At 42.1% G+C, this 16771-nt stretch overlaps 1 protein-coding gene across 5 annotated transcripts in view; it reads right to left on the reverse strand.

Moving 5' to 3' along the window:
• The window catches only part of TTYH3 (tweety family member 3), a 206794-nt gene that overhangs the window by 108771 nt on the left and 81252 nt on the right, over nucleotides 1-16771 (reverse strand). For all 5 annotated transcript variants that reach the window (XM_077449152.1, XM_077449153.1, XM_077449151.1 and 2 more), the window contains exon 2: nucleotides 9737-9906. In XM_077449152.1, the coding sequence (XP_077305278.1) occupies nucleotides 9737-9906 (170 nt within the window). The remainder of the gene's footprint in view (nucleotides 1-9736; nucleotides 9907-16771) is intronic.

Below are 16771 nucleotides of genomic sequence, written 5' to 3' on the forward strand. Positions count from 1 at the left end.
GAGAGATCTCACAGCTGGAAAAGAAAAAAATCCAGGCATCCTGCCAAGTTTTATCACAACAAGCGATTTTCATTCTTTCATCAAAGGAAAGAACTTGGGCGTGTAAATGAAGAAACTTTAATCATTTAAAGACCAAACCTTTTCTGACATTTGTTGATTACAAGTAAAAATCAGTATTTTCTGCTTGAAAATTACTTGGAACACCCAAAAACATGATAGATAATATTATATATAGATATAAATAGACACACCGAGACCCACAGAGACAGAGAGAGACCCACAGAGAGACCGAGAGAGACAGAGAGACAGAGAGACAGAGACACAGAGAGACAGAGAGAGAGAGAGAGAGAGAGAGAGAGAGAGACAGACACAGAGACAGAGACACAGAGACAGACACAGAGACACAGAGACACAGAGACAGACACAGAGACAGAGACACAGAGACACAGAGAGAGAGAGAGACACAGAGACACAGAGAGAGAGAGAGAGAGACAGAGACAGAGAGAGAGAGAGACAGAGAGAGAGAGAGACAGAGAGAGAGAGAGAGAGACAGAGAGAGAGAGAGAGACAGAGAGAGAGAGAGAGACAGAGACAGAGACAGAGAGAGAGAGAGAGAGAGACACAGAGAGACACAGAGAGACACAGAGAGACACAGAGAGACACAGAGAGACACAGAGAGACACAGAGAGACACAGAGAGAGACAGAGAGAGACAGAGAGAGACAGAGAGACAGAGAGAGACAGAGAGACAGACAGAGAGACAGACAGAGAGACAGACAGAGAGACAGACAGAGAGACAGACAGAGAGACAGACAGAGAGACAGACAGAGAGACAGACAGAGAGACAGACAGAGAGACAGACAGAGAGACAGACAGACAGATATATATAAATAGATCTCTATTTTTTAGCAGAGACCCTATAGAATAAAATGGTGGTTGTTGCAATATTTTATCTCACACCGTATTTGCACAGCGATCTTTCAAGAGCATTTAAAAAAAAAAAAAAATACACTTTAATGATTTAAAAAAAATAAATAAAAAATAAGCCCAATTCTTTTGTATAACGTGAAAGATGTTACACCGCAAGAATCGCGAGAGAATCATGATCTTTATTCTAATCAAAAAAATAATAAAAAAATTGTGATTCTCATTTTAGTCAAAATCGTGCAGCTCTAATATATACAGAATATTTTAAGAAATATATTTGGCTTTTTTGTGACGGATTTTGGTCAGTCCTATGCTCGGAAATCACGAGACTACAAAAGCCTAAATTACATCTAGTGGGAGGACAATCAACGAAAACCTCAGGTAATATTTTTGCTGTACAGAAAACAATTACCTCCCCCCTACTATGAAAATAATCTCTGCCAGCATAAAAGATTTATATCTAACAGAAAGGTCTATGAGTAATGGAAACTCGCAGTAATGGCAAAGGAAAATACTACACGTATATATGTGAAATTTCAGGATCGATTAAAAAACAATGCTGCAGCCAAGATAAATGCAGCAAGTACTCTTTGTAAGACTGTGTCCAGGATTTCAAACCAAGTAGTCTTTTCCCTTTCAAGGAGAAGAGCACTTGTAAAAACAATCCAGCTCTTTTCATACATCGAGGAAAACCAAGCAAGTTCACAGCTTCCTTTTGCTCTTTTTCGTTCAGCAGTTTTACTCACGGGCCTTTCCCGTGATTCCCATTTGAATGGGCTGTTCTCAAAAAACACACCAGTATTTTTTGGAGCCAACCTTGGCGCGTTTAACATTTTGGTGCACAACAAAACACCCCTTTATTGTTTTGCATTTGGGGTGCAACTGGGGCACCGAGTTTTGCAGCAATTTTACTGTGTTCCATAATCAAGGGCAGAATTTTATGATTCTAGAATGCCTAGTTGTGAATTCACATCAGTTGCTCACTGATGAATAGAGCCATCTTTCTGACCCTGAAGACATGATATAATATAATATAATATATATTATATCTCCATACACATTTAAATCACCCTTTCACAAAGTGGCACGGTATCATATTCTGGATCATTTAGATATAGATCTATTCACTGGTGAGCTCTGGTTTGACCACAGAGCTTCTGTGACGCCCTTGAGGGTCTCATAATGTATATCAACATAAGGCAATACAGACATATCTGAAATTTTGAAGCGTCCTGATGAAGCCGAATACCCTGTGAAATGCGTAGACCAGTATATTGACCACAATGCCCTCTTAAAGAGGAAGTAAACCCTGATGAATTTACTTCTTCTTTCATTCCCTGCAAAGGTAAAGCATAATGGACTACTATGCATTGCATAGTAGTCCATTATGTGTCACTTACCTGACACAGGAGCCAGCGAAGTCACCGCTGTCCCCTGTAGTCCGGCACACCCATCTTCTCGGTGGGTCTCGCTGCTCCGGCGCCGTCATTCAGCGAAGCCGCGATGACGTCACTCCCGCGCATGCACACGGGAGCCGCCACTCGTGGCATATCACTGTTGACAGCGGCACGCTCAGTGCGCCTGTGCGCAGCTGTCTACGGCGGTGCCTGTCTTTCGGCAAATATCTCCTAAACCTTGTAGGTTTAGGAGATATTTCTTGGCCCTACAAGTAAGCCTTAATCTAAGCTTACCTGTAGGTCAAAGTGTGTTGTAAGGGTTTACAACCACTTTAACTGGGTTCCATATAGTGCATTTGTGTTTGTAAACGTCCTTTGGGTATATTTTTCAAAATGGAATTTTGTAATACAATATTGTTAAAATGTAAACAAACAAACAAACAAACAAACAAACAAACAAACAAACAAACAAACAATCTGTTCTCACTGTCGGAGGAATAACCGAAAAAATTATTGAAACACCCCAGAACGTCTAGATCTGGAAGGGCCCCAATGCCCCTTTTACACTGGTTCACTTTAAAACTGTCAGTAAAATGCAGAGCGCTTTTGAAGCACTTTTACGGTGCAGTTTTTAAAGGATAATGTGACTCAAACTGCTCCAAAAAATAACACTGGAGCTTTTTTGGAGGCACATTTCAAAGGGGAGGAGCGCTTTTGGTGCGCTTATTTTTAGCTCTTCCAAACATACTCCACAGATGCTGCAAGCAGGACTTTCTCACCGCACTGCAAGCACACCGTCCCTGTTTGAAAGCATTCATTGATTTTAAAGTGGGGTTGCACCGATATTAGTAGCGGTGCTGATACTGAGTATTTGTACAAGTATCGGTACTTGAGCAAATGCACCGATACCTGAAACCGATACTTTCAGGCTCGGTTCTTTCAACTGTCAACTTTCAACTCCCTAGTGACAAAAGAAGTCCAGTAATTGGAGCGGTCAAAAAAAAAAAAAAAAAAAAAAGCAGACGTCTATTTTATAAACGGTACACAATTAAAAAAAAATTTTTGTTAGCTTTGTTAGTGAATATTTTTACCTTTTACACATTTCACATTGAAAAAGCGCTACATTTAAAAGAAATCAATTTAAATTTGTAAATAATTTTTCAATGCTTTGTACCGTTGCTGAAAGCTGAAGTTAAAACAAAACAGTTGCAGGTAGGTATCGGCAAGTACTAACTAGAAAAATAAATAAAAGGTATCGGTACTCTAATGCCACATACACACGATCGGAATTCCGGCCAGAAAAAAAGACAGATGAGAGGTTTCCATCGGAAAATGTGACCGTGTGTATGCTCCATCGGAATTTAGCTGTCCGAATTTCCACCAGCCAAAAATTGATAGCATGTTCTCAATTTTCCTGACGGAAAAACTTTCTATCGTTAATTCCGATCGTGTGTATGCAATTCCGACATGCCAAAAATCACGCATGCTCAGATTCCACTACGAGACAGAAGCTGTTGGCTACTGGCTATTGAACTCCCTTTTTCTAGTCACGTCGTACGTGTTGTACGTCACTGTGTTATAAATGATCGGAATTTGATGTGACCGTGTGTAGGCAAGACAGCTTGAGCTGAATTCCGTTGGGAAAACCATCAGAGCTTTTTCCGACGAGAATTCCGATCGCGTGTACGCGGCATTACTCGTAAAAAAAATTTTTTTTAAAACGGGCATCGGTGTACTAAACTGTATTTTAAAGGGAAGCATTTTTCTTGGTTTTCAGGCCCTTTTTTTTTCTTTAACGCAAAAGCGCTTGAAAAATTCCTCAAAATTCCTTAGTGGCCTAAGTGTTTTCACCCAAATGAACAAAACTTTTCTAATTGGATTCCATTAGAAACATGCGTTATTTATGGGTGGATGTTGCATTAATCATGGGTGAAAACATTTATACATAGACCACAAAAGTGTAAAAGCAAAAGGCCCAGCATGATGTAGAACCAGCATTTTCAGGAGAGGAGATCACTGGCAGACCATTTTTTTCCCCCTCCCTTTAGTCTGTGCACTCAGGGAACCGTATAACTAGGCAAAGACAGACAAGCATACCGGCTTTTGAGAAAACCAATACTTCCATTAAAATGGAAGTTTGACTTTTTAAACAAGGTGGTCCATAGCATGATAACGATATTCAGTATTCTGTAGCAACCATATACTGCCTTCCATCAGTTTCCATAAATCTTAACAGTATAATAGGATTTCTAAGAGCAGCAACCATTGTGACCAATTGGAAATCAGCTTGCTAAAGCACCTCCGTTTTAGATGAAATGGGATTAGTCGCTATTGGTTACTGCACTCTGCACATAACTCACTGCCTTTTCGGGAGGCCTGCAAAGCTTCCAACTCATAAGAGAAAAATGCATCGGCAAGTCACCAAGAAATCACAGGAGTTGTGCAGCACTGAAGTTCCATTCTTAGAGGGCTCTCAAGAGAAAAGTGTTAATTAATTGGTTATCTAATTACTGGCTTACAATTCAGTGTCTGAGGAAATGTTCTATTTCGAGTTTAGGGAACAACCTCTTCTGGGCTGAACGCTACACAGTGGGACAGTTCTGAGCCATTTAATGATTTATTTAACAAGGCTGCACAAAAGAACCGATGACGGAGCAGATAGGAGAAGCCCCTGATCACCCCTTCAATGGTCTCCCTTCACTCTGACCTGTCGAAGACTCGGCACTTCTGGGTTTATTGATCGCAAGAAGAGATCATGGAAAGAGCTCCTCTACTATGCCTGCTAAGCCCATAAGGGTTTCCAAATATCAGCATGAGGTCATATGGACTTGGCATTTAACTTTAATTACCAGATGGTTTTAGGACCCAAGTGTCCAACCTGTGGCCCAGATAGTCTTTAGTCTGGTACCTACTGGTTAAATGGTTTGGTTCATTTCTTCTACAGCATCTCACAGGTTCCAGATTGTCCGTTCTTTTTTATGTTTCCCCTCTGATCTTTTATTATAGATCTTGCCAAGTGGCACAAGTACTTTTTAAAAAGGCTGTAGGAGGCAAAAATGTGTAGGCATTATTGTGTACAGAGGGTGCAATAGCAGTTATCACCAGGAAACAATGTATGTTGTAATGTGTTGCCTGAATATTATGTGTAGGCTGCACTTAAAGCCCCATACACACTATCAGATTTTCTGCTTTTTGTCTTCAGATTTACCAAAACCATGTAGTGCAAGGACCTGCCTGATTGCATACAAATGGAAAATCCTAAGGTTTGACCTCATATTATATGGTTTTGGTAAATCTGAAGGAAAAAAAAAAAAATCAGCAAAAAAATCTGATGGTGTGTATGGGGCTTAAGTGGTTCAAAAGTCTGGACATCTTTTATCCTTAACATATGTGCGCATATGTGCGAATTGGATACAGATTTTCTTGCATCCAATTCGCACGACAGGCGAATGTGACTGGCTATCAATTGAGCTGGTTCACACAGATCTGAGGTGGCCACGGAGCGGATTGAAAAAGGGTCCTGTGCGTGTCTGGGTCTGGTTCAGGTGCGAATTCAGGCAAAAATTTGGACCTGAATTGCACTTGAACTGGTAAACAGACTCCAGGCACAAACCTACGGCCACACATGTGAACCTGGCCTTTAGCATTGACTGTATTAAGGTAAAAAAAGACCCAGTATTTGTATTGCACCCTCACCCCCTTTATACTTTCCTGAGTCCTAGCTTGATCCAGCATTGTGCCGGTCTGCACCAGCTGTCGTCTCTCTCAGCTTACAGAGGCAGCAGCGGGGGGCCATTGGTTCCTGCTGCTGTCAATCAAATCCAGTAAGTACGGAGCAGGGGGTGGGGTTGAGCCACACTGTGTGTGGCAACAGATGCACACAACTGGGCTCAGGAGTGAGCTCACAGGTGTGCCCCCATAGCAAGCTGCTTGCCATGGGGGCACACAAAAGAGCAAGAGGACCCCTATAATCAAGAAGGTTGACCACCACAGTTTTAGGAGGGCAGAACCCCACTGTCAACAGATCTAAGGGCACCCTAAAACTTGTGTGTGCATTAACTCATTTTCATGCATTGGGGTACATCAAGTTAGGGCAGCCTACTAGGCTGGAAATTACACCTCAAATTCTAAAAATACTGCACCTGCAGCATTTTCAGCAATCAAACATTGGGATGCATGTTGTGGTGCACTGCAGCTTGGGTTCACTGGCAGCTACAGTATGTGTGCATTGGGGTGGAATTCTAAATGACTGTCACTGCAACACATTATAGCACATAATAGCATATGGTAACATGCGTTGCAGAAAACCACAGGTTTTACCACCTTACCAAAATTCACAAGTGTGGAGCCAACCAAACTTGCACAGCCATATAAAAAGGAACAAAAAACACTCTGCGCTCAGATGTGGGATAAATAATGAAGTTAGATGGCCTCTATTTAGATTTAACATTCATGAAAGCCAATCATAACACCAATCAGGTACCTATACTTAGTCCTGGCAGCCCTCCTCAGACTTGGGTGATCCACAAAACACTGCCCAACAATAAAAGAGGGCACACCAGCCTAGTGCATTATCCAAAGCACCAGTTTTTTTTTTTTTTCTAAAAAGAAGGGGAAAATGAGGCAATTATACTCACAAAGCGACACCGCATAAAAAGCTTATCTAATGTGATAGGAGAGTTTCTGACCAGAGACACTATCCATGCCCCTAGATGTGCGAAGATGGCATAAAAAGTGAACTGCAGACTGACATATCGAGGGAGTCCCTTTTTCCTCAGTAGCTCTGAGGAAGTGGGAACACCATTGAAACATATAAGTGGTTCACTTTGGATGCCATCTTAGCTCGTCTGGGAGCACAGATAGCAGCTCTGTTCATAATCTCTTCTGGCACATGCAATCAGCTTTATATGCGAATTTGCTTTGTTAGTATAATCCCTAATTTTTCCCTTTTTTGTTTCTTATTATACACTTGAATAACCTATCGAAACCTTAAAATTTATCATTGCTGAAAGCAATGGAGTGCAATTTAAGTTCATTTTATAATAGGCAGTTCTTCGTACCAGAAATATACTTCCAACAGCGGCTATGGAATGAAATACAAGACGCTAGTGGAGCCGAGGGCCATATTTTGTGTTCCCGCTACCAAGAACTCTATTAGGCCCTTGAGTCCAGTTATAAGTCATAATCATGTGGTGAGGGCAGCCACAAAGCATTGCTGGGCCCATTAAGTAATTATTTCAACATGTGCTCTACCTTCTCCAAGTCCAGGAATATTTTACCCAATCTGCAAGACTATTTGCGTGATTTAAAGTAGCACTCCAGTCAAACATAACTGTATTTTTTTTATTATTATTTTAAAGTTGAACTCCAGGCAAATAACTAAAACAACTAAATCCACAGTTGAAGTGCATATATGGGGAGCATATATGGTCAAAATGATTTATATTTTTATCTAGTAAGTCCAGAGATGTACACAAACATGGTGGACCAAAGACAGGTTGATGAACCAACTTTACTCTTCATAAATTAAACAAATAGCATGGTCACCTCCCTACCTACAGTATTGAAAGGACAAGAGCACCACAAATTCTGAGTAAGTCCAATAATAAATGTATTTATCAGCCAAACTTTCTAAACAAAGGGTCAGTTTACGATCCTTCAAACTTCAGGAGGGCCAGGCTGTGGCCATTGGGTGTAGAAAATGTCCCAACGTCCGTTGGAGAAAACAATGCCCCATCTTTGGTGTCTTTGAGAGGAATTGTGCCCCATCTCTTGTGTCATTGGAAGGAATTGTGTCCCACCATTGGCGTCATTGGGCCCCATTGTTGGTATCATTAAGAGGAACTGTGCCCCTTCATTGGTCTCAGTGAGTAAAATAGTGCCTTAAGGGCCCAATAAAAGCAAGCAAAGGGCCGCATCCAGCCCCCATGGCACAGTTTGGAGACCACTGCTATGTATCACAACACAAGATCAGAAAAACCAAAATGTTTTGGGGGCTTAAAGTTCCCCTTAATAAGGCCTTGTGTGCCGGTAGTGCATTCACATTTGTGAAAGGAAACTGAATATCACCAAAAAGACGTAGGTGGCCAAACTGATAGTTTATCAAACCAATCTTTTTGGGGCCACCCAGTTTCCTTTTGCAGTGGTTGTCCAGTACAACATTGGAATTCACTGCCAGCACACAAGTCACGGCGAAAGGTTGTTTTGAGAACGTTGGATTTTCTGATCTCATGTCCTGATAAAATAAAATTCTTATTCCACTTTCTCAAGCTCTGTGACACACTTATACGGTCTATAAACTGTCTCAAGGACTCTTTGGAATACCACAGCTAGCAGTGAGTTAAAATTTGTTTCCGATTCTCCTCTGGCATCCACGAACATATACCTACTACTAGAGCTGCACGATTCTGGCTAAAATGAGAATCTTGATTTTTTTGGCTTAGAAGATAGATCACGATTATCTCACGATTCTCGCAGCGTAACATGTTTCACATTAAAGAAAAAAATTGGCCAAAACTTTACTGTTTAATTTTTTTTTTTTATTATTATTAAAAAACCCATGGATTTAAAAACAGTTAAAAAAAAAAAAAAAGGCATGCCGGGAATGCTAACTGCACATTGGCTGTGCTCTCAGCCAAACTATCAAACCATCCAATGGCTGGTGTCATAACGAATCACATGTGCAGCACCATAGCAGTTGAAGATTAAACAGAGGCAAAGATGGCAGCTTCCTTGGCTGAAAACGATAGGGGAGTTTACTTCCACTTTAATGGAAGTGTATTTTTTCCCACAAAATTGCGTTTGAAAGACCAGTGTGCAGATACAGTGCGACAGGAAATATATACACACGCACAAATAAGTTTATCCCTTTGATCTAAGAAGAGTTATGAAGTTTCTAGTTATCTACTGGCACAGATAATGCTGGCAGACTGCCAAGTTTCATTTCTGTTGACAGCTGAGTGAGCAGAGAACTCTCTACACTTGTTACATGAAAGAATCGGGAAATTCTGCAATAGAGAGATCGTGAGGGGGTTGAATCGAGAGGACAATTTAATGATTAATTGTGCAGCTCTACCTAATACTCAGCTTGTGATTAGACTATGAAGGAGCAGCAGCAGACTGATAAGCTCATCACTCTACTCTTCTCTCCTGTCAGTGTGTTCCTTGACAATATATTTGTGTGGAGTCAATTGGATTCTAGGGCTGTCCTTTCCTCTCCCAAACGGAGTTTAAATGTACAGGGGATTTGCTTTGATGACAACAACCCATACCATGTCATCAGATCACTGAGCTGCTGAGATATAATAGTATATCTTACACTGGGGGGGGGGGGGGGGGGGGGATTAAAGTCGAATAGACAAGCATGAAAAAGGATCTGCTTCCAAAAAATTAACATAAAATTTGGGTTCTTACCTGCAGACCAGAGTGGCAATGATCACACACCACGCAGTGCAGCAACAGTCGGCATTTGTGTTCTCTTCTGTTTTCCGATGACGGCAGCAGAACCAGAAGGAATAGAAGAGCAGAAAGAGGAGATCTAATGCCAGGCAGGCTAGTGCAACACAGCTCAATAGCATCAGAGACTGCAAGAAAAAAGGAAAAAAAAAAGCCCATTATAGCTATTAAAATTATAGCCGTCTTCACCTCACCATTACAGACCAAAAAGAAGAAACGTTGATACTTCTTGTATGCCCATACTTTTTTTTTTTTTGTAAAATCTTTTTTTTTATTGAATTTTTAATGGCATACAAAATCGCCCACGCAGGGGCCAAACATTTCCCCACACAGTATGCCCATACTTTATTGTAATATATACTTTTTTCATATTTATTTCAGACTTTTAACCTTTTAAATCCATATATGATAAGCTAAATATATTTTTTTTCTCTGAGATTTCCCAGCACGCACAGCTTCTCTTGAGTATGCCAACAGGACTGTGCACCTCTAGCAAGCTCTCCAACATGACAAGACCTCCAACAAGTACAGAACCCATTCACTCCTGGGTGACGTGAACACCATTCATGTGCCAACAAAATATAGTAACCAGTAACTTTAAAAATCAAATGTGTAGGGCAGAAAGGCACTTAAAATAAAAATATAAGAGACGATAATAAAAAGGACCACTACGGTAAAAACTGGTGAACTGGTCCTTACAGAATAGGAAGCCAAGTGGCAGCCTCAATGTAAGAAGTCCAAACCAGCTTCCATGTTCCTCCCTTTAAAGAAAATGGACATCTATTCCCAGAATTTTATGTACAGCTGGGAAAGTGTTAAGATCTATTGAGTGGGGTATTGAGAAGAGTGGGTGGAATTTATTATCCAACTACACGCAGCTTTCTACTAAAAGCAAGCATGATAGCACCTTGAACGCTTTCTGTAGGCAGAGCTGGGAACTCCTACGTACTGCCACACTGTAACACGAAAAGATTAGCACATGCCAAAAACACTGACTCACAGGCCATTACTGGGACATTCACTGCCATTCCCACAGATGTGTTATTACACAGCCATAATGAATACCCATTATAACTTGTGTTCAAGGACAGTCGCAGGAATCCGCTAACAAAACCATTTAAAAACCACATCAAAGGCCAAGGAGAATGTAGAAAACTGACAGTATATGGCTCAGAGTATAAACACTTAGACGTATCCCATATGTCTAACACCAGCATATTTAGGAGGCCCGTGTTAGGAGTAAACTACGCTGTGGACCTAGGACAAATTCGCTAGTCATGTCACCCAAGATATGGTCATGTCATCCTTATAGGTGACATTATTCAACAGACCCAAACCCACCTATTCCAAAACTTGCAATTTCCATCTTGGCATTTAAATTTTCAGCAACGGTTTTTATTAAATACCCTAGCTGGTCTGAGGGTGAAGATATGGTGGGAAGAGAGGATGGATGGGGGTAAGGGGGAACCCATGTCTGTCAAAATACCCAAGCAGTTTCTGCATCTGATTGGTTGCAGTCACTAGCCAACAATTTTCCACCTGACCCCATCGTCGGGTGGAGTGGTGCCTTCAGAGTTCTTCAGGAGCCAGATGAAATTCATGCCATACCCCGTTTATTGTCTGCCAATCATCATCTAAGTTCAAAGTATTGATGTGCATTTTTGGCTAAAACATTCCAGAAATGTAACTTTGTAGAGAGGGCCGAGACACGCTAGTGCAGCCCAATTTATGTAATCCATTGGTAGGCCAGAGAGTTTCAAAGTAGAACTTTAGTCAGAGAATGAAGTCCTGCTAGATCACTTCAGGCTGACATCTTTTACAGATACAGAACATTAAAAATAAGTGCCTATACTATTTAAAATCCAGTAATACACTGGCTCACCCTTGGTTGCCCTCTATCTTTAGGCACTGTGCCCAACTTGTAGAGGCCAATCTGCTGACAACCTAAAGATTTACTGCTGTTCAGGGGCTCTGGGCTTTAGCAAATATGGCAGCCTGCAGCAAGAAGAAAAAGGAACAATGCTGGAGGCAATTTACCGCACACTGAATTTTGTTAGCATAATTATTAATTGTGAAATGTAGGTTCCTTGATAAGGAACAGTATTTTTTATCAAGTCATTATGGGTATAGTTCTACTTTAAGCAGCAGAAAAATACTGCTAATTAACCAGTTCTAAGCAACAAGACCTAGATGATCAGCAGAAGTCCAGTGGGTTGAAGTGGAAAATTGCTTTCGAACAAAATGCTGGTTAGATTACAAAAGGTAACCTAGGGTGTTGCTCTTAACTTGGAGCTAAAGCTGGCCATAGAGGGATTAAAATTGGGCCAGTTTAGCTGGCACTGGCTAAGGGTGCCCAACCTTTTGAAGCGCGAGGGCCACTTAAGCGACTTGGTAACTGGTCGCGGGCCACAATAAGTGGAGTGGGCGGAAGACCGATCCGTTTCCACGCTGTATTTTCAGAGCGGACATGGACACAGCCCACTCTACTCTGTGGCCCCCCTATCTGATTCAACCAGATGGAAGGGGATCCCCTTCTGTTTTTGTTTTTTTTAGTAGATCGGATTGGAGGTAAGTGGGTGCAAATGGACACAAGTCCATCCATAGAGGTGAATGGAGGGTCCACGTGGGTTGAACTGATTATGTGAAAAGGGGCCTAAGGCTGCTTTCACACTGATGTGCGGCAGTTTACCTGCACTGCGGGCGCTTTACAGTGCAGATGTGGCTTTCCTGCAGGTTAGCTGCACTTTGCCATCAATGTCTACTATATACTGCAGGTGAGGTGCACTTTCTGAAAGCGCACCAAACCCGCAGGTAACCCGAAGGTGCAATGCACTGCACCTGCAGATCAGTTTGAAAGCAGCCCAGTAAACACTGCAGTACAGATATGCCCATATATACACTGCTTTTAGTAATAAACGTACCTTTAATAACAGTCTTCCATTCAGGTATCGCTGGCTGTTGTTGTCTCAGGCAGAATGCATTTGGTATCACTCTGCTTGGGGCAGGAGCCGGCGCTATACAGGAAGCATCAGCAAATAAGTCTCTGCTCCCTCTGCAGCTGCTTGCTTCCTCTACCGCTGGCTTCATTTAAAACACTGATGCTCTGGGATCATGGGTCGGCAAACCATGATCAGGGCTCGAGAACCTGCTAACCCAAAGCAGGAGGTCGCAGGCCACATCAGAAGGCTCCGCGGGCCACATGTGGCCCCCGGGCCACTGGTTGGGCATCCCTGGGCTAAAAGGTCGATCAATCAAGGCTATTCCCACTGGATTAACTTCTTCTTGAACAGGACTGCTGGTAAATTTTCATCCTATCAGTGCATGCAGCCAATCAGTGTATTCTGATGTGGGAGGAGTCCCGCTGTCAGAAAAAAATAGCTCAGAGGGGAGGATTCCTGCATCCACCTCTTATTTGTGAACGGTGGAATCTGTTCCTTTAAGATTAGCCAGTTGACTGCTCGAAAAAAAAAAAAAAAACTGATTAATGTATGTCCATCTCGCTTGCATGGATGGGGGAATCCATTAGGCTTTTTTTTGATAAGCTAGTGGGCAGCTTGGGAAAAAAAAAAAAAGTGGTGCCCATAGCAATTAATTTCTTCAGCTCTATTTCTAGCATACAATGAAATAACATTAATACTATGGGTAATATGGACATTTTTCCTATGGGGTTTTAGATAAAAGAAGGCCCCTATCCCTATAATGAATCAGCATATATAAACTATAAAGATCTACTCTGGTTCACATTAACATAATTGAAGTACAGCTGATGTAAAACATATCCTGAACTCTACAACGTACAAGAAGAGTTTGAGATCAAGACGAGGCCTTTTCCCAGGCGAGCACATCTGGATTATAAGTGAACAGGAAAGTGAACGATTGGGTAAATATTTACGCTCCACGAGTCTTCATATTAACCTGCACTGGTTATAAAAACGTAATGAATTATTTTACATTTATTTATACTAAGCTCACAGCACGGGAGTAATGAAAGGCAGACGTCTGGTTCACTCACTACAGCCTCAGGAAAAACCTCATTTACAGAATGAGGATACAAATGTGTGTTCCCGGGACCTTAAAAGTGGAATTATAGGGAAACCCCAGTCCCAATTTTGGATAGAGTACAAAAGGCTTATCACCCCTGTAAGGTTTAGTTTTTCCATCTATGTTCCATTGGGGAGATTTCTCTTCACTTTGTCCCTTGGCCAGAACAGGAAGTGAGAGGACAATCCCTCAAAAAAAAAAAAAAAAAAAAAAAAAAAAAAAGGCAATCCCTGGTTGCCACCAAAACTAGTCCCCCCTCCTGGAAGGTTTACTTTTTATTCTTGTTCTGGTGACACCTCAAAATGTGGCATTTTCCTTCACTTTCACGGAGAACGGTAAACATGGACAAAAAAAAAAAAAAAAAAAAAAAAGAAGGAGCACAAATTTCCCTTAACAGGGCAATTAAAACCTGATGTGTATTCTATTCCCGCTTCACCTTAATAAATAAATTGATTGATTTAATTATACTTTGAAGAGGAACTTCAATTTTTTTCCCCATCTATAAAGTCAGTAGCTGCACTATTAAAAATCAGGTATTTACCAGTGCATGGAGTCCTCCCAAAGCCAGTTCTTACCACTGCAGGTACCCAGTATGGCCATCTCAGATATGGAAGACAGCTGTGGTTTCCTGAGCAACCAGCTGGCTCCCCACTTACATGCACACGCGTGTGCAGTGCTGTGTGACTGATTCTGCAATTTCCTGGGACACGTACTAGCCCCCCCTTCCCCCAAAAAACTAAATGTAGTTCTTAGTGCCCTTAAGTTCCACTTAAGCTGGACAAATTCCAGGATCCAGATAGTCAATGACATTTTCTCTAGCTGTTGTCAGTGGAGCTGGCTCCTAAAAAAATAAAAAATAAAAAAATAAAAGTTCCCCCATTGCATGCCGCTTCATCCTGAGCTGGGCTTTGTGAATCCATTGACACACACAGTGCAGCTTGGCCTCATCCTCCTCTCCCTCCACACTGGATTGGATTGACAGCAGCAGGAGCTAATGGTTTGCACTCTTACCAGCCAGGCACATGAATAGAGGAAGAGAGTGTAGAGCGGGGCTTCCAGCAGGCACAGTGCTGGATTGAGAGTAGCGGCAGGTAAGTGTTTAGGGAACAGGGAAAGCTTTTTACTTTAATGCATAGAATGCATTAAGATAAAAAAAAAAAAAAAAAAAAAAAAAAAAAAAAACGTCTGCCTTTAGAACCACTTTAAAGCGGATCTACACTGTACCTGAGCACCACAAACCAGAAAGGCTATTTAAATTCTTCTTTTTTTTTTATATTCAAAGCAAACTCGCTGATAGGAAATAGCATATTTTCTTAAAGCTGTCGCACAATATCGAAGAAAGCCTCCAAAAGTCGAGTTACCTTAGATGACTTCATGCTAAAAGGAATGTCATTACAAACATCACAAACTGACTAAGTTCTTTAAAGTTCACGTTGCTCAAAGGGGAGTTGGCCAGGTCTTTCATTAAAAGTCCTGTATATACATCTATAAACTTGGAATATTTTGTCTTGTCCCCAGAGCTGCATCATGCATGCGTCTGGTCATCTGTGCCAGGCCGTGAAAGTGGGTGGGACTCTGTGGCCAAACAGCATCTTTAGTTAAAGTGTTACTAAACCCAGGACCCTGAATTCACTTTATCGCACAGTACACAGAACATGGCAATGCAATTATTTTAGTAAATATAAACTGCTAAATACCTTTTCACATCAGCAGTTAAAGCAGTCTTGTTATTTCTATCAGGGTCTAGTTAAAGCTTGAAGGAGGAGTTTTCATTCTCCCACGATTGTACTATAAGGATGCAGGACCTCTGACCCTCTGCCTGGACAGTGCTGACCCATATGGGCTCTCTTCCGAGAAAAAAAAAAAAAAAACACTCTAGCAAGACACTAAAATTGAGCATGTGCAGCTTGTCCCCTAGCCTCTGTTACATCAGGAGATATACTGAGGACTCTGGAAGAAGGGGAGGATCAGAGAAGACAGGATCAAACAGCCTTTTTACACAATGCAAAAGATTAACACCTTAGGTTCATAGTGAGTATAACAAGCATGCTTAACTGCTTATACACACTGATTTTACTGTTGTGAGTTTAGTGGTTCTAAAAGCCAGGAGGTTTATCTTAATGCATTCTATGCATCAAGATAAAAAACCTTTAGTGTGCAGCAGCCTCCCTCAGCCCCCCTATTACTTACCTGAGCCCCATCTCAATACAGCAGACTCAGCTGTCCAGGACTCGCCCTCCTCATTGGCTGAGACACTTTTTTAGATATTTTTGGGGGATATTTATTATAGCAAAATGTAAAAAATATTGTGTTTTTTTTCAAAATTGAAGCTCTTTTTTGTTTATAGCGCAAAAAATAAAAACCACAGAGGTGATCAAATACCACCAAGAGAAAGCTCTATTTGTGGGGGGGGGGGGGGGGGGAAGGGACATCAATTTTTTTTCGGAACGACGCGTCGACGTAGTCAACTACGTCGACTAAGAAAATACGTCGACGTGCGTGCAGGGCGTCGATGCGTCACAGTGGGGGCAGTGCTTGGCATTTACCGCTCCCCTCCGTGCCGCCATCCCCCTCTCTTCTCCCCCTCCTTGCCGCCGTCCCCCTCTCTTCTCCCCCTCCGTGCCGCCGTCCCTAGGGGTGCAACGGATCGTCACCGATCCGTGCGCACATGCCGCGATCCGCGGAGCACTCCGCGGTCTCGGCCTTAGGAGAGGCCGCGGCTTCGGCCTAGCTCCGAAGCAGCGGCCATCTTTCTACACCCAGGCGTTTACAATGTGATCGCTCCGATGGAGCGATCACTTGTAAACAAACCGGCGTCATGACATGACGCCGGTTTCTCTCTCCCCTCTCTGTACGGATCTGTGCAGTGGAGGGGAGAGGTCGGATGGATGCAGCCATCCCACCCTACCATGCCATGCCGTACTCTGCCCTGCCGTACTCTGCCCTGCCCTG

Source organism: Lithobates pipiens, unplaced genomic scaffold, assembly GCF_037356315.1.
Source record: "Lithobates pipiens isolate NorthernLeopardFrog02 unplaced genomic scaffold, aLitPip1_a1.2 Scaffold_22, whole genome shotgun sequence".
NCBI classification, from domain to species: Eukaryota; Metazoa; Chordata; class Amphibia; order Anura; family Ranidae; genus Lithobates; species Lithobates pipiens.